Here is an 18,396-nt window from a genome sequence, read left to right as displayed (position 1 = left end):
ATTTCAACTTGAACAAAATAAGGAAGGATAACAAAAACAGATGTGTTCATTAACCTAAGTAAAACAGCTGAATATACGGGTCACCTCTTAAGTACACATAAAGTGCAATGACATTGGAGTCTCTATTCTAATTTTTAACTTAGCAGAGTTTAGGATAATTTTATTTATAAAATGATGACAAATATTTTAAATGTGGAGAAAGAATATTGCTTAAATACTTTTATTCTAAAAAGAGAAAAAAAAAGTAATAAATTCAAATAAACAGAATGTATTAAACTTAAATGCTTTTCCTGAATCTATCTTGTGTATGAACTTCACTTCAGGTGAGTGCTGAGTCTCCAGTACCACAGAATGAAATACTAAAACTGAACTGCCTAGCACTAGATTCCTGTAGAAAACATTACACCCATTCATCCACACAAGAAAGGAGTTCAAGCCATGAATACTTTTTTTCTTCATTAACCTCTGCACAGACTTGAAAAAAATCAAAAGAAGGGAACACAAATAGGCAATTTTTTAAAGACAGTAATTTACCTTCTCTTTTGCCTGGCAGTTGTGAAACTGTACTCAGTCCAGTATTACTGTGGTAGTAACATTCTTGAATGAAAATACAAGCTAGGCTGTTGAATGGCTCTATAGTCTTAAGACTTTCCAAAGATAACAACTGCTTTACCAGGCTCAGTGATAACATAACATTTAGAGAATCAACACATAATTAATCAGCTTTACAAGTTTTCCAAATTGATGTAATTAATGTATTTGTGAAAATGTGTGCCAAATTGCATGAACCCTGGAAACGTGAACTTATTCTGAACTGGTTGAACATAATTTATTTGCTTATGGTAAAGCATTTGAAGAACGGTAATTGATTTTTTCTTTATACCTCTGGTATATATGAGGATTGTTTTGAAGTGATACTGAAAGACTTTGTGCTGTGTTGGTAAAATGACAAACTCAAGAATATCTAGTGGTTTATAAGCTATTATCATCAGTTTAGGAAGGGCAAACCTAGGAAAGGAATTGCTTAAAAAATTGAATAACTTTGTGAAAATTAGGACACAACCTTCATGACACGATACCTAGTGAAAAAATATACATGATTTCATCAAAATCTGAAGTATCTTATTCTCCCCGTCTCACACAGATATCCAGCATTTTGGACTAAATCTTCCAGTGAAGATTTTTCTTATCTAGGAGTCTGTTTTTCAGTGTTGTTTACCAGGCAAGACAAAATAATTATCAGCTTAACAGCTAAATTTTGCAACATCTTACAGTAGCATTTTTTTTCCATCTCACTTCTAAAGTCATGAGTTTGCTCTCATGGTAAATTCATACTAGACAGACCCCTTCTTTACATGTTGCCTTAAATTCTGAAGTATTTAACAGAGAACTCTCTGTCCTTGGGGATAATTACATTTTACCGAAGCAGTTAAAAAGACACTACTGACCTTCACAGCAATCTTGCCACATCCTGAGATCCAGCTTAGGAATATCTTCACAGCTGCTGTATCCATAAGGGAATTCAGCCACCTTAAAGACATCATGTTGCACTCTGGTTATGTTGTCACCATTGTCACACAGAACTCTGGCAAGAGATGTCTGCTTGATCTGAGTGAGCTGAGCAGGCGTGAACACACCCGGGTTCTCATACCATAACCTGTAATCTCACACAAAAACAAGTTTGCTAGTGAAAAATCAAAACATGTATTTTTCCAGAAAACTTGCAATACTGTATTAAAAAGTAAATGAGCTTTTTTATAGAACATAATCTCAGATATCTTTACTTCAGAATATAATAGTTCAGTTGGAAGGGACCAAAGATCAACTTCAGCTGCCTGGCCTGCCTGACCAGGGGTAACCAAATGTTAAAGCATATTAATTGAAGGCACTGTCCAAATTCCTCTTGAACTCTTACAGGCATGGAGCATCAACCACTTCTCTAGGAAGCCTGCTCCAGTCTTTGACCACCCTCAGAATAAAGAAATTTTTCCTAATATGCAATGTGACCCTCTTGTGGTGCAGCTCTGTGCCATTCTCATTCTGCCATTAGTTCCCAGAAGCAGAGCCTGGCACCTCCCTCTGCTTCCCCTCCTCAGGGAATGGGAGAGAGCAGTGAAGTCATCTCTTAGCCTCCTCTTCTTCAGACTGGGCAACCCAAGCATCCTCAGCCTCTCTTCACAGGGCGTGTATTTGTTGTCCTTCTCTGAATGCTATCAAGGACATCAACATCCTTTTCATATTGAGGAGCCCAGATACACTGTGTTTGAGGGTGTGATCCAGATGCCTAAAGGCATCAATTTCACCCAAGGTAGTATTGGGCTGAAACTCTGAAAGGGCCTTAAGTCATTAACAGCACCTTTGACATCTTGTTGTATTTTGATGTCTTGAGTATCTTAGGACATAAAAATTGGTATTAGACTACCAAAATTAAGGTTCTATAAAGGTAGAGCTTTAAAATACGAATTATTTCTCCAGATAACTTTCTTAGGGATATTAAAATAATTTGACAGAATTGATGAACAGATTAGAGAACAGCTAATCTATACATATTTTATGATTAAGATAAATGATTATTAATTTTAGTCAAGATATGTTTTCTTTGAATTCATTCAGATGACCATATCAACTTAGGGTCTTGTTAATATATGCTCAGGTAATTCATGAGATTCAAGAGGGAAGTGCTGTGGCTTAGAATAATGTATTTTGATTTTCATTCATAAAGGGCCAAAAGCTTTTTATGAATACAAAACACAAATAATACATTACTATGAGAAAGAAGCCAGCCTTCTGAAAGAAAACATTTTAAGTCACTGTCTGGGATTTGGAATGATTTTACATTACTCTAACATGTAAGCATCACTCACTGTGATTTTGTTTATCTTCACAAACCTGTGAAGATACCAATCTAAATTGGTACTTTTTTCATCAACCATGATAAAAAATAAGTAAGAGGCTCTTTAATGTTGAATTTTACATCAAGCTTATTTTATGCTAGACCTAGAAGAATGCTCAACAAATTTCATTTTGCCTACTTATTTTACCATTTTCATAAGGCACTGGGCAGTGGCCAATGTAATTCCAAGCACAAGAATCAGAAAAACAGATTATGAAATTTCCATCTCGATATGAAATTAGGCTCACTTCAAACATCACTCCTTTTCCCTGCACGGGCAAATATATTTTGCATGGTGCTAAAAGCTTTGATCCTCTGCCCATTATGAATGCTTTTCAAAGAAGAGAGAGTTGCTTTCATTATGTCTAATAATATTTTACTATTTTCTGGCATGCTGCTTCAAAACATTTGTATTCTTTGGACAGCAGAATCCCATTCCCTAAATATTCAGTGTTTTCCTATAATTCCTAAATCTTTCTGTCTCTGGGGAGAAAAATATTTTGCTGAAAAAAATGTACAGTCGCACAAAAGAAAAAAAGCAATACCATTTTCCTGTTGTGATACATATAGGAACTTATCACCAGCTATCTGGAATACATCTTACATATGTTTCCTTTTATTTTCTTTGCCTCCAGGCATGAGATTTTTATGTTTCACAGTTTAATGTTTAAACAGATTTGATGTAAGAAAGTTGTTGTACAAAAAAAAATATATATATACGAAAAAACATGTATTATTTTCTAGAAAAATAAAAAGGCGTTTATATCTGTTGTTACCCTAAGTAACAACTGCATAACCGTATAAATCAATTAACATTAGATAAAGTAAATCAAATCTAATTCCCTACATTTTTCCTCTATGCCTCTTTCACTAGGTTGGAATTAACCAGTAAAAGTCTTTTGAACCTCATGAAGAGTAAAAGCAGGATTCTAGGTCGCAGCATTAAAATGAGGAAAATATTGACTTTCAAATTCCAAATCGGTATGCTGAAACTGCTCAGAAGAATTCTAGCTGTTGTAACGATAGCAGTGATTTTTTTCTTATTCTTGGCACTGTAGAAACTGAGAATGAGAAATTTCTCACAGTATGCACATAAAGTACTTTCAGAAAAATTATCAAATTGTGCTCTGAGAGACAACCTGTCCGTTTTAAATGTGCTTTAGGTGCACATACTGCTTATATTGAAAAACACACTGGAGTCAGATGCACATAACAGTACTTTCTCAACCCAAGCTTAATAGCAGAGATAGTGCAAGTGTCTTAGTTATTGCAATTTCTTTGTCAATAAAATTATCAAATATCAATGAAAGCAGATGAATAATATCCACTTTGCAGAAAGGTAAGTGATTTCAGTAACTGGTAAAGGGAAGATCAAGAGTGACCCATAATTAAACAGAATTTGTTGGTACTGGTACTTTTTGAAACTCAGTATGGCATGTTCACCATAAAAAGTAACAGATGTAAAAGCAAATTCATCAAAGCTTTTAATAATATTTTGAACCTGTTCTCTTCATCTTTCAAATGAAAATAATAAATGCAGATTAATCTTGAAACAGAGCATTCCAACTGCTTCTAAGCACCCTCAATTTAAAATTACCTCTAGTTTTCATAGTATTTCAATTTACCTGTCTCCATCCCTGATACGCCTAAACTGGGTGCTTAACAGACACATCAAAGTTGGTCCCAGTCGGCTTCCTGGAACTAAATCTTCTACCATTAAAGCAGGAAATAGGTCTATGTTCAGGGGGGAGCCATACAACCTATAAAAAGAAAAATACAAATATTTATCATTAAACATTATCCATTTATTAAAACAAAATAAAACAAAACCACAACAAACCTCCACACACAAGAACAGTATGCCATAAAACTAAAGTGAAATTATACGGGTAACATAAAGTAAAAAATGACTGTGTTGGTGCTACATCTTTTGTGAAGAACTTGTGGTGTACCTACAAGAAATCCTGCAATGTAGGTTGTGCATACAAGTAAGAGCATGGAGATATGGGAGTCTATCCCACAATTTCCTTTATTCTAGCAGCTTTCTTTTGATGCCTAATAAATGTTTCTTGCCCTTCTGTATGTTTTCACTCTAGCCTAGTCTCTGGTTTTGTGTAAATAAGCTTGGGACGGAAGATAGCTGAAGACTTATTTTCAGTTGTTGACACAGCTAAAGGAGCACAGATCGCTTGTGATGAAGAATGCATACATGAAAACACAGTGCATATACAATTAATTATATTCCTGTTTTAGATTAGTTCCTGTTTCCTGATTGCACAGAACTGTGCATGAACTTGCATTAAAACAACATTCATATTTAGCAACATTTATAAAAACAGATGTTTCAAATTAATACTTTCATGAACGTATGCAACTTCATATTGCTCATCAAAATCTAGAAGTGGAGAAACTAATTACATGTGGGAAATTTCCTCATTTCCTGATACAGATTGATGTTTCTTAAAAAAAAAAAAATCTCTTTACACCTTTCTTAACAAATACTTTCTCCCAAATAAGACATTTAGCTATTAATTTCACATGCACATTTAGATAATTGATTGTTTTTCTTCACCTCAGGCTCACCTGCTAAGTTTTTCCCTGATTTCAGGATTCTTAATTTCATTTTTCAGATCTTCAAAAGTCTGAGCTGAAGAAAGATTACAGTAAACTCTAAAATCATGGTAGGGAGGAATTCCATGATCTCTGCCTCTCTGAATATTCATAGCTGCCAGATCTAAAGCCACAGTACGTGCCATGGAGAAGAGTCTTTCTGTTAACTCTGTATTGAGTAATTGTGATGGGACACGCATCTTACCAGCAACACCAAACAATCCCCTTAGAAGTGGATCAATGCCTCCTTCATTTACAATCCGAAATGGAGAGAAGAATGCCTTATGAAGAGGTAGATGGCCTTGTGGAATAGGTTCAAAGTTTTCATCCAGTCGATACAGAAAAGGATTAATGAGTGTGTGACCAAACCTAAAAGCGGCAGTTGCAAACTCATTAGTTATGCCAGAATTAACACTGGGATCATAACCTTTATATTCGCCAAGCATCTTCATGCCTACCTCTCCAAAGATCTTAGGTAGCCAGTGGCTAAATGTTATGTGTTGCATTTCTGCACCAACAATTTTGCGTGTTTCATGATATATTGTGTCACCATCCCAGTGTGGATTGAGTTTCAGTAGCTCTGTGGCAATTCTGTTGTGTTCTCTAAACCACAATGTGTGGATACTGGTAAGACCCAGCTGTTCATTAGAACGCTGATCACCAGCTAAAAAACAGGGAATGGGGCTCTCATTTTCATCCCTCATACATTCTGTTGGTGGGCCAGTAGCAAATGGAAGAAGGGGCTTGCCAGATCTTTGTACGATGCCCTGTCTCAGAAGACCCCTTTGACTTGCCAAGTCTCTGATTTCCAGAGCTTCATGATCTGAACTGCCATATACATTGGATGCGTCAATATATGAAGTCAGCTGGTTAATCTGTTCTCGTGGGTACACAGAATTCATCAGGAGAGATGTCATGCCACTTCCACAAACTGGACTGGAGCGTACAAAAAACATGCAGCGTGCACCATTTCTGACTCTGGGATCGTTTGGCGGTATCATTATTGAAAAACATGGAGGATCATTTGTGCAAACTGAACTGCAGTGCTGACCATCTGAAAATCTCGCCTCACTTAAGGCAGCAACGGTGAGATCAAGGTCATGGTCGAGAAACTGACCCCACTGCATGAGCATGTGAGTGTACTGCTCATCTGGGGTTATGGTTTCAGTTCCAATCAGAGTAGTTGAAACCAAGCGAGGCATTGGGAGTGCATATCCATTAGAGAGTCTCTTGGGTTCAATTCCCCGAGGCAAATTAAATCCATTTTCGTAGACCGACTTCAACAGACGTTCAAAGGCTGTCAGAGAAGCGCCCCACATGGGATGCTGCAGATTGTTGCATGTTCCATCATGTGTCCTGTACTTCTGGTGAAAGCACATATCTGAGCAATTGTTCACTCGTCGATGAGCTGTACAGCCCGAGAGATTAGCTATCAGATTCAAGTACTGTGGGGATACAAGGTCATTATAGTGATAACCTGAAACCAGAAGAGAGAAGAAAGAAAATCAAAGACTTTGTAGACTCATGGTTCCCAAAGATCATGCATTTGTTTAGAATGTTACTTTTTATACTGTATTTTTAATATGATTATCATTTAAAAAAGAACAGTCAAATAATGTATATATAACGCACTGTTCACTCATTTGAGGAACATCTATTAAATCAGGAAAGGATTATGTAAAAGGACATTCAAGTAGAACTTTCAGAAAAAGAGTTTATTTCTTATTTGGTCACCTAAAAAAGCATAGATGTTTTCAGAAATAACAGCCTCACACCAAGAATGGAAAAAAAATTCGTCACGGTAGTAAAAACTCATAGGAAACTCAGCAACTTATTTAGCTTTTGAAATTTTCTCTTTTAAGATTTGATAATCACAGAATCAAAGAATCATAGGGGTTGGAGGGGACCTCCAGAGATCATTGAGTCCAACCCCCCATAATTCAGTGAACATATTGCTTATCACACAGTAAAAGCTGTAGTGCTGCAAGACGAACAAAGAATAGAAAGTACAGAGGAAAATCACCACAATTTAACTAAATTTAACAATTTAACTAAACAGAAGAGTGATCTGTAAGACAAGTGGTGTGGAGTAATCTGCATTCACATTACTCACAGTATTTCACTGCAAAGAAAAATTAGTGCTTGCGTAACACTTGGCACAGGTTTCCTCTTGGATCCACACCACTCACATCTGGAACCTTAATACTGCTTCACGTTCTAGTGGGTGGCGACATTTCAACTAGGGGTTAGATTTGATGGCTCCTGCTTGAAGCAAGGAAGTCTCCAGGATTGGATCAGCTCAGCTGTACCCCTGTCTAGTTGTCTTGAACACTCCACTAACTGAGACTCCTCAGCCTCTTTGGATAAGTTGTTCCAGTACTGCACTGGCTTCCTGGTGAGAAAGTATCCTAAAATCCAATCTGAACTTCCAGAGCAGTAATTTGTGGCCATTCCCCTTGTTACACTGTCTGGCACTGAGGAAGAGAATTTGGCTCCACCATTTTTCCTTGGTATATTCCAAGATTTTACAAAAAAGTCTCCGAATACAAAATTGTCAAGTTTTTCAACTGTTCCCCATGTAAAAGTGCTAAATAACATCTTTCACTGGGTTCTGCATTTGGAAATAAAACCAAATATGGACAAATTTGAGTATTAAGATCTAAGCATTAGACTTTTTAAATGACAACAGATTTGTTCTAGCATTCAGGTTTCCCTATAAGCTAGATTCTTATAGATTTTGTTTGGCTGAAAAATAAGCTCTGCTTGTGAACAGAATTTGAAATATATCAGAAAGTTGCCTGAATTTGTGTTCATTAACTTGTGTTTACATGTGTTAATGCTAATTTTTTATAAGGTTTAAGTGATTGATTTCTTCTATTACAAATTCTAATGAAAAGCAGCTAGGGTATTCTCACACATTAATTTTCAACTATCCTTACTGCTGTACTGCACTGCATGAGTTTTGTATTTAATATGTTTGCATATGCATCTAATCAGAGAAGCAAATTAAATCATGTTGCTCTTATAAAACACATAATTTTATATAAGTTTTTGTGGTTAACTTTATCACAAATTATTTATTCAGCTCTAATAATGAGTAACAAGCTTCTTTTACTATCACATTTACAGTATAACACAAAGCCTGCAGTCTTTGGTCTTATAAATACTTGCATAGTTCAGGGTCAGTCAGAGTTAAAGTTTTCGGAAGTTACAATAAATACTCAATTATAAACATCAAAAGAAATATAATAAGTAAAAATATTTCCTCTAGATTTTCAGTGTAGCTTTTGGCTATGTCTGAAGTCTCAAAAGCTCTCCTAAAACTCTGTCATTATTTCCAAATGCTTCAGTCCTGCGTCTCAAGCCTATCCACACACATTTACACACAGTAGTTGTATGCGCTCCAACTGGACTTCATGAATTTGAACTTGGAGTTCAATATCTAAAAAGTCGAAATATTAAACACCAATTTTTTTTGGTGTTTATAAAAAGCAGCAAAAAGGTATTTCTCACAATGTGAGATCTGAGTTACACAGCTTAGTTTGACACATTAATTAAAGAATGAGTTGCAAATAATTCTTTGAATACTATGGTGGTACATGTAGAAACCTTGTTTTGTAAAGAATATACACTCTTCTTGTTATAGCCCCTTTGTTGCAAATGATGACACCAAATGAATCTACTTAAAAAAATAGTAATAAATTACTGATCCTTTTCAATACATAACAGATAAATCTGTTTTGCAATAAAACAGTGATCCTAATGAATTAGCACATAAGCAGCTAGCAAACATGATGCACTAGGCACTTCCAGAATATCAAATAAGATTAGGAGAAGAATCTGAACATGAATTTTACACCCATTTCATTAAAATGAAATTTTAATGTCTACATGAGGAAAAGTAGAAATATTCTACTAGGAGAGCTCAATCAAATCAAATTGAGTTTCACCATATTGTAGCAGTGTGCAAACCAACGACTGAATAGGTAAATGTATTTCTAGTAAAGTTTTGTGAAGTCACTGATGTCGATATAAGGGTTCTGCAATTGGACCCAGACTCTGGCAATCTCTCTTCGAACCATTAATGACTTAAGAAGGCAAATACACTCCATCACAGAAAAATAAGGAAAGAATACTGACTTGTTCCATTCAGGTCAACCATTAGACCATCCTGTACATGATCTTGGATAAGCTGTAATGTTCTTTCAAATATTTCCCCAGCTCTTGCTTGTTCAACAGTGTATGGATCCCTTGGGTATCGAAATAAGGCTAGCAAATCATTTGGAGAACGAGGACGACTAATAGATAATTTGAAAAAGAATGGTAAGTACACAAAGGAGTTGTAAAACAACACTACGTACAGTAAAATTTCAACATGATTAAAACATACCTTTGTTATTCATCTCATAATGGAAGGCAAACAAAAACAAATACATATATATTTAATAAAAGAATATGGAAATAGAGAGTTGTTAGCCTATTATAACACACTGTGCCCCTAGAAAAACTACTGCATTGAATAGAGAGATCAACAGACAAAAATTTGATTTCTGCTGCTTAGTATTTCATAGAAGGAATCCTTCCATGCTGAACTACTACTATTCCCAGAAATAATCCCACGTTAACATTCATTACAATAATAATAAAATGGCTTCTTGCTTACTAAATGTTCCATTTCTTCTAGTATATACTTTAATTTTGATTTATTCGTTAAAAAGAAGGGGATACCTGTCAAACAGATGTGTACGCGTTGAATTTATTGCTCTGTCAACAGTTGCAATTGCTTCCACAATTGATGTTTGTACAAAAGGATCTCCATTTCGGCTGACATTAGGGACTACAGAAAGAGGAATTCACATGTTATTGCAAAAATGACCCCACACAAAAAGATACTTCCATAAAAGAGTCTAGACACGACATCATTTCAGTTGTACAAAGTAAACCCCTGTTCTTTAAGCATTAGTTTGTCCGAATATAAAATTCTAAACCGCTTTCGAGTTCTAACAAAACATATTACAGAAGAGAAAAATTAAGCTAAAATAATAGTTAACACAAATTTAAAAGTCATCTTACTTATAATTCTAAAAATAATGTGAGGATAAATGTGTAAGGGGTTTAGCTGCTCATTAGTAAGTCCTACAAATGTAAGTAAAAATGAACAAAAAGTTCCTTTTGATTGTAGTGTATTACCAGCTTTCCAGTGTTGATATGAAGAACATGATCTATATCCAATTAAATAATATCAAGTTTTCCCTTTGAATCAAATTAGTACTGAATAAATGGCTGAATTCAATGCAAGAATGTAGGAGGTTAAAAGGGATGTTACTTAATAGAATTAATTTTGCCTTTTAAAACACATAGATCACATAAATATAGAGATTTCATGAAAACAAATAAAACAAAATCAAATTGGAAAAAATGAAAAGGAAAAACACAGATTTGCGTATTTTCCCTTTACAGCTACACTAAACTAACACAGCTCTTCACTCCTGAATTCATCCTGGTAATTGATTTCATTTCTTTTGATTACTACTTTGTTTCCACTTTTAGTATTATTAAGCTAAGTAATTTATGTTAAAAATCACATACTTCAGGGCTTTTACAACTCTTCATAGTACCAGAACAGTAAAGCACAGGCTTATTCATGCCATGCTCAATTGCAACTGAATGTTTGTACAACATCTAAGGCCAATAACCTTCCTTTCAGTCTAACCCAAGAACTACCAGATCCAGGGGTAACAGCTAACAATTTCCACAGTATGTTTAGATTGGAAAAGCCACACAGGAAGAAGGGTAAAAGTAGGGGAAAAGTCCAAAGCAAAAACACTGGAATAAGAGTCAGCAGATGTACAAAATCAGCGGATATAAAAACTGTTGTTTACAAGCTTTTAATGACATTTTTTTCTCTTTTCTGGGCAATATTTCATTATTCCTTCATTATTGGGAGCTTAGGTGTCTACATGAGCTTCAGAGCCTGGACAAGGGCAATCAAATTCAACCATCAATATAGTCAAATAAAAGGCACCTGGCTCTGTATTACTGTATTACTGGAGCCCCTTGATCTGCCCTCAGGCCAGCTGCCTTGGGTGACTGACATACTCTATGCACTAAAAATGGGCTGATCACAATGCCTAGAATAAACCTTGATCTATGCTAATTATCAACTGCTGTAGCAGCTATAGAGATATATTATTATTGATAATAATGATGTAATGTCATTTACAGCTTTTAATACCCTTGTTTGAGTTGTTTTGGACAGTGTTTGTGTACCCTGAATCATCTTAGGACTTCACCAAGATAGATACAAGAAAACAGTAGCTGGTTTTCTCCTCCAAGCTGCCTGCAATAGAAGTAATCTCAGTGTTCACCTTAGGTATGTGTTCTGCAGAGCTATCTTTTTGATTAACAGCACATGCAGGCTGAATCATAAACCTTAGTCAAATGTTAACTATACAGTACTTTATTTTTGTTTGATCTTTCTGTTGACAGTAGTTTGCTTTATAGGCCAATAAATATTAGAAGTCAAAGCTCCATACAAGCCTTTCAAGCCTTTTCTGAGAGGAACAGAAAAATGGCAATTTGCTTGTTAAAGCCTATCGATTGATTTTTAAGCAACAAAAACATCATCTATTCCCAGCATGCCTTAAACTTAATCCAGTAATTTGCCATTATTACTTCCCAAAAATTAGAATGAAATCATATTTTCTGCATCTTTTTTTCTGTTTTCTCCTTTTCATTCTCAAGAGCACTACAACTTTACTGAATTATTTCACAGTGGTTGCAGCCCCGTCTTCAAATAATAGCTTTAAGTGCCTCTTGAAAAATGCCACAGGAGTTCTTGTTAAGTTATCTCAAAAGATTAGACTGTGTATTCAACCAGAAAATTTTAACAGGTCCAAATCATAACTCAAGAGGAAAGAAGCATAATTAACTGGAGCCCAGAATGTTGTTTGTTTTCAAGCCTATGTTCCAGAGACATTTTGGCTGACGTATTTCTATCTTATGTCTGTACAGATGGCTGCCTGAGTTAAATGGGAATAAAAATGAGAGGTCCACAAGAGAAATTAAAAATTCAGCATTTGATGAACTTTTTGCATCTTACAAATTAGACAATTATTATAAAAGTAATTATCTAGTGGTATTATTCATACCACTGACCAACTCATAAACCTTACCATTAACGCTAAGTACCATACTAACAGAGGAGTATCCTATGGTATTCCGGGCAACGCATTCATATCGACCTTCATCAGCAGTTCCAACATCATGTATGGTAAGATATCCCTCCGGACTAACATGAAATTTTCCACTCTCAGTTACCTGAACTCCATCCTGCAGCAAAGCACAGTGTTTTGTTATGCTGGCATATTCACTCCTTGTTTTCAAACCTCATTTATTTATTTATTTATTTTCTTTTTTCTCAAAGCATTGGGCTACCAAAAAATTACCAAAACACGTCTTGGCTGAAGCTTTAACAGTCTAAAACAACTGAGCATTACAGTGAGTTTTGTTACTTTAATGCTTTTAGTGCTACGTCAATGAAAGGGGGAATACTAACTGATATTCACAAGAATTGTTATTGAAATACATAGGTTGTTGAATGTCCATATTACTGGTGCTCTATTACCTTATTCCATGTAATTACTGGCTCTGGCTCTCCTTGAGCACTGCATGGGATCTGCACATTTGTGCCAACTTCTACTGTCATGTCACTAGGAACACTGGCAAATACAGGAGTCACTAGAAAAAAAAGATACATTGGTAAGTTACTTGTACAAATGATGATCTGAAAAAAATCAGCACTGTTTGTTCCGGTTACCCAACATTTCTTAATCTACAATCCTATTCTGTATGCAAGTTTTAATTGGTTCTATCTATGCCTTAAAGATAACATTCCTTGTTCTTAATATCTCCTTAGGCTGATGTTTTACATACACATAGCTTCTTACCAAACAGGCAAGTAATTGCCATAAACACTAAGATCCTTAAGTTAATAGCTCTGAAAAAAAACACCTGTGAATAACCAACTCAGAACAAAATCAGCAGAATGATGTGAAATTTGCCATCAACTTCTGTCAAAATTTTTAAAGTTTTAAATTTTAAATAGCAACAACAGAGAATTTTCTTTTACAGAAAAAGTACTTTCCAGAACTCATTCAACTCTGACAGTCTTTGATCATTAATACAGATTAAATAAACACAAATTAACAAATTAATAGACAGATTGTTCTAAAGGAACAACATTATTCTCAGATCCTATAAAGCCTCCCTATATGCTATTTATTAAAAACTACTTGCAAGCTAAGGATAGATGTGCTCAGAAATAATGATGAGAAATGTGAATTATGGGCAACAACCAGAACAGCAAGTTTTCTAAATAATAAAAGATACAGTCCCATTCTAACAAGCTCTTATCAAAAAACGTCATGCTTAATTGTAAGGTTATGTATTCTCCAGGTGATTTTAAATAAAGTCCATCTGGGCACACTGACCCACACATTCCATTTTTAAGACCTAATAAGACACCTTACAGTTCAAACCCAGCATTGTACATTCATCGTAATATTCAGCAAAAGTTCTGATAAACCCCAAGTGTTATTTAAGATCTACTTCAAAAACTTTTTAATTCTAAGGTAAGATAAACCTATTTCGTATTCACATGTATGACATACTATGCCTTCATTTTAGAAAAAGAAAATAATAATACAAACACAATATATTTTAATGTGGAGAATGTACCTCTTGGCTGTACAGTCAGGTATACAACAATCCTTTGAGATCCAATGATGTTGACAGCTTGGCATTCATACTGTCCTTGGTCATGCAGGGCAACTCTGGAAATCCTCAAGGTACCAGAAGATAGGACTAAATGTCTTCTGTCAACAGACAACTGGCCTCCTGAAATACAGAGCAATACCATTTGCTATTTATAACAGTAGAGAACAAAGTCTCTTTGTTCCAGTAAAAGGGAAATCTGGAAGATTTTAAATATGATAAAACACTGGAAACAAAAAGAAGTCTCTTAAAAAGAAACAACTTCTGAAAGCTTTAAATCACAGAATACAAATTCGAGAAATATATAAATACACAAAATCATAATTCTGATTTCTCCTCTGTCACTTTTTGTGATACAAGTACTTTCATACAAGCAACATAATTTATTTTTTTTTTCATCCTAACCAAAGAACAGAATGAAGAATGCCTTTTGGTATTAATGATAATTTCCTATTGTTACATGTAAGACAGTCACAATTCATCTCATCTGCCTAGGACATCTAGAGAACCAATAACCACCCACAGGTCTGGAAAAGGAATATAATGTAATAGAACACAAAGGAAATGAAAGGCACAGCAGTGTCTGTACCCTCTTCTTCCTTTCTGGACATCTCAATTGATTAGAACAACTTTGGCAGAGGGAGAAACAGGAACATTATCAGAATCAAAATGTTCAAGTGTGTTAGAAATCTGCTATATCTATCATAATTCAAAATTCCTTACAAGTTGCTTTTCCTGCTAAAGCTACTTCATTTCATAGAACTGGCACATCTACTTCTACTTACAACATCCACTACAGTATTTCTTCCCACTGTACTGGACTTACTGCACTTACTCTGACAGAAATGTGGTGGACAAAAATTGTACTGATGGCAGCCTGGATTGGTCTGGTTTGTGAAGACAGTGCATCCCACCATACTTTAGATCTCCAGTCAATGACAGACTTCTTAATTTCTTCTGTTGTAAATTGGCAGTATTGCTGCATGTGTTTTGTCTCACATTTCATAAACATATTTTTTGCAGAAATCTGTTACGAAGGCATATATTTTACTGAGTCCTTTCTACTGAAGAACTCTTAGGCAACTAGCTTTTGCTGGATATTTTGCTTTTTCTAGCTAAAGAAGGGAGATGTGAACTCTGTTTCCTTCAGAGATTGAACAAATCTGAACAAATACACACATTTCCCTTCAATTCATTAGTGATTCCAAATTCTATTCTAGCAGATTAAAAGTACAACCAGAACAAACTTACCTCCTTTAGTCCAAGCAATAACAGGCTGTGGATAGCCTTGTGCTTCACAAGGGAAATCAACTGTTTGCCCTTCAATCACGGTTTTGTCTTGAGGGGTGACAGTAAATTGAGGCAGAGCTACAGAAGAGAAAAAACGAGAGCTGAAAAATGCATAACTCTCTGCAATTATGTACAATTCTCTGTGTGACATGAAAGGCTCATAAGGGTGGGAAGTGTGTTGCCAATGGGACCATTTCACATTATAATTTAGGGATGAAAGTTAAAGGTAATGTCTTATAAAACAGGAACATCCCATCACACTGTGTCCTGGCATCAGTGAAGGCCTCTGAGAGCTACTACCACAGATCCAAAAATGTACGGTAGGTTTAAAGAATCATTGTTCCTGGGTTACCCTCCTTTTCTGTCTTTCAAAAACTCCTCATACAAACTATGGAGAAAATGCAATGTGGTCTAAAGTCTCCTTAGCTGTTTTTGCTTGCCTTTACTCAGAAGGAAAATAGAGAATGAAGTGCAGGCCAGTTTCTGCAATAATACCGTGGCATTATCAGTGTGAGAAGGAATTCGTTCAGCTCTCAAAACACAATTATCCACTGGTGAATGATAAATGAACAAACCACGTGGACAGATGGTTCTGCATAGCTTTAAAAACTGAGCTCATTAACCAACCGTGTGCAACCTGAATGGTTTGTCATGTCTTAACATGACGATAGAAATTAATTTGTTAATCAGAACATTTTGCAAATAAAGATTTCAGCATCAAAACTTTTGAAAAAATATATTCTCCACTTGTGCGTACAGAACAAAGTTTTCTGATATCCTGCTCTTGATAGAAAAGCTTTGCTAATGCCTCAGTTGGAAGAGTAGTTGTTTCCACGAACACCAGCAGAATGTACCCACATTCATTCAGGAGTCACAGAAGGAATTGATATGGAACTAGATTTGAAACTCTTTTTCTAGTCCTCCAGGCATAAATACTGATCTCTAGGATTGTTAATTGTCATAGAAAAAAATTTGGTCCTCCATGAGCTAGACACTCAAAACACACACACACACAAAAAACCAACAAAACAAACTGTAACCAACTAAACTGTAAACATTTCAAAACACAAATGCTAACTTCTGTGAATAATCAATGAAACTTCACTGCCAGAGATTTAGTGTATAATATCTTAATCTTGGTGAAACGAGCAACATTCCTGTGGACTAGTGTAATTGAAAGAAAAAAAAACCCTTATGGTTTCAGCTTGGTTCTGGTCATTCAGAAAAAAAGAAAAAAAAGAAAGAAAAAAACAAAGAAAACCATACAATTTGCTGTTATATACTCTTCATAATATGTTTTATAGCATGTCACTCTGTTTAATTTTACTCACCTTGGACTATGATGTACGCAGTCGCATGTATGTTACCTACGCTGTTAGTTGCAAAACAGGTGTACTCGCCACTGTCTTCCTGCTTGACATTTTGTATGTATAGTCCGCCTGATGGAGTTATCGTGATGCGAGGGTCACTGGGTAAAGGTGTTCTGTCACCTTTGGTCCATGTAATTTGTGGCTGAGGGTGCCCAGTTGCACTGCACTCCAAAGTGACACTTTCTCCAACTAAAACCTCTGTATTCTGCGGGTGAATCACAAAACTTGGCCTGGCTGTGAGAAAACAACAATGCCTAAATATGAATTCCAACTGAGAGAATTGATTTGGCCAAATATTACAATAGTTTGTGGAATTTTTTTATTTTTTTTTTTTTGTTGATGTCTCTGTTCCAAAGTACTACTAAACTTAGTGCAAACACTGCATGCTTTAATCCTAAAGTTTTTGTTTGTGTTTTTTGTTTTTCTTTAAATCTCTGTGTAACAATTATCAACCATGCAGTTCTGCACATTAATTTGGTACTTGACCCGAGCAAAAGAATTCTGCATGTCAAGAATATACAAGAAGCAAGAAATTCTTATTTTTAAAAATCCTATTTTTAGCAACCTTATGATCTTGTTTTTAGCAGTCCTATAATCAAAATAGTTATCTGTTTAAATGTTTACCTGGTGATCCAAAATATCTGAGAGTAACTTCCTGAGTTTTCACTTCTCCAGCTACGTTTTTTGCCATGCACTGGTAAATGCCCTGGTCAGTTTCTTGAGTATTTTGAATCATTAATGTGCCATCATCTAGCAAGTTTAGACGAGAATCTTCTTTCATAATGAGCTCATTACTGTGAAGAAAAGAATCTGCTGGAGTTAAACCTTTAAATCAGAAGCACAGAAAACTGCCAAATAATAAAAAACTATATTAACCAAAATAACTTGGAAAAAAATTTTTTACTGCATTAAATAAAATAGAACTTTTAGTTTTCTCCTGAAGAGAAAAAGCAGAGGAAAATGTAAAAATAATCCTTTTTTTTTTTTTTTTTTTTCCTGCAAGCACTATATCTTCAAAATGAAAAGCCAAAATACTTTTATGAGTAAAAGCTTATGTGGGAAAAAAAAAAAAGGGGGACAAAAAACCATAACTTCTCTAATTCTCTTTTGAGGATACAGATACAGGCTTTTCTAAGTGGCAAAACAATTTCAAATGTTTCTTCTGGAAGTACACTAGGTCAATTTAATAATCAAAATATGTTCTACTATGAAGAGGACTAGTTACATAAGACCATCTTGGTGCCAGCCTGCCTCTGGATTGCTCAAGGAGCACTTATGAACCTGACTGCAATTTGCACTGGCTTGAAATGTAAGTCAAGATCAGCACATCAGGCTGTCATGGCTGCAATGTTTCTTGATATGATCTTAGTACAGTAAGAATATTGTATTGAAGGAACTGTCTCTCACTCCATCCCTCGCTACACAATGAAGAAAGCACAGAGGAAGGATGAAGAGCTC

At 35.3% G+C, this 18,396-nt stretch overlaps 1 protein-coding gene across 2 annotated transcripts in view; it reads right to left on the bottom strand.

Moving 5' to 3' along the window:
* Positions 1–18,396, bottom strand: part of PXDN (peroxidasin) — a 75,717-nt gene that overhangs the window by 13,284 nt on the left and 44,037 nt on the right. For both annotated transcript variants that reach the window (XM_052697007.1, XM_052697014.1), the window contains 11 exons: positions 17,563–17,732; positions 16,900–17,172; positions 15,530–15,646; positions 14,243–14,401; positions 13,131–13,243; positions 12,679–12,835; positions 10,232–10,340; positions 9,644–9,801; positions 5,477–6,980; positions 4,519–4,653; positions 1,449–1,657 (listed from right to left, as the gene is read on the bottom strand). In XM_052697007.1, coding sequence (XP_052552967.1) covers positions 1,449–1,657; positions 4,519–4,653; positions 5,477–6,980; positions 9,644–9,801; positions 10,232–10,340; positions 12,679–12,835; positions 13,131–13,243; positions 14,243–14,401; positions 15,530–15,646; positions 16,900–17,172; positions 17,563–17,732 — 3,104 coding nt within the window. The remainder of the gene's footprint in view (positions 1–1,448; positions 1,658–4,518; positions 4,654–5,476; positions 6,981–9,643; positions 9,802–10,231; positions 10,341–12,678; positions 12,836–13,130; positions 13,244–14,242; positions 14,402–15,529; positions 15,647–16,899; positions 17,173–17,562; positions 17,733–18,396) is intronic.

This window comes from Tympanuchus pallidicinctus, unplaced genomic scaffold, assembly GCF_026119805.1.
Source record: "Tympanuchus pallidicinctus isolate F22 unplaced genomic scaffold, pur_lepc_1.0 scaffold1, whole genome shotgun sequence".
Lineage (NCBI taxonomy): Eukaryota > Metazoa > Chordata > Aves > Galliformes > Phasianidae > Tympanuchus > Tympanuchus pallidicinctus.
Note: the sequence above shows the minus strand (reverse complement) of the source record. Positions and strands in the feature narration are given on the sequence as shown.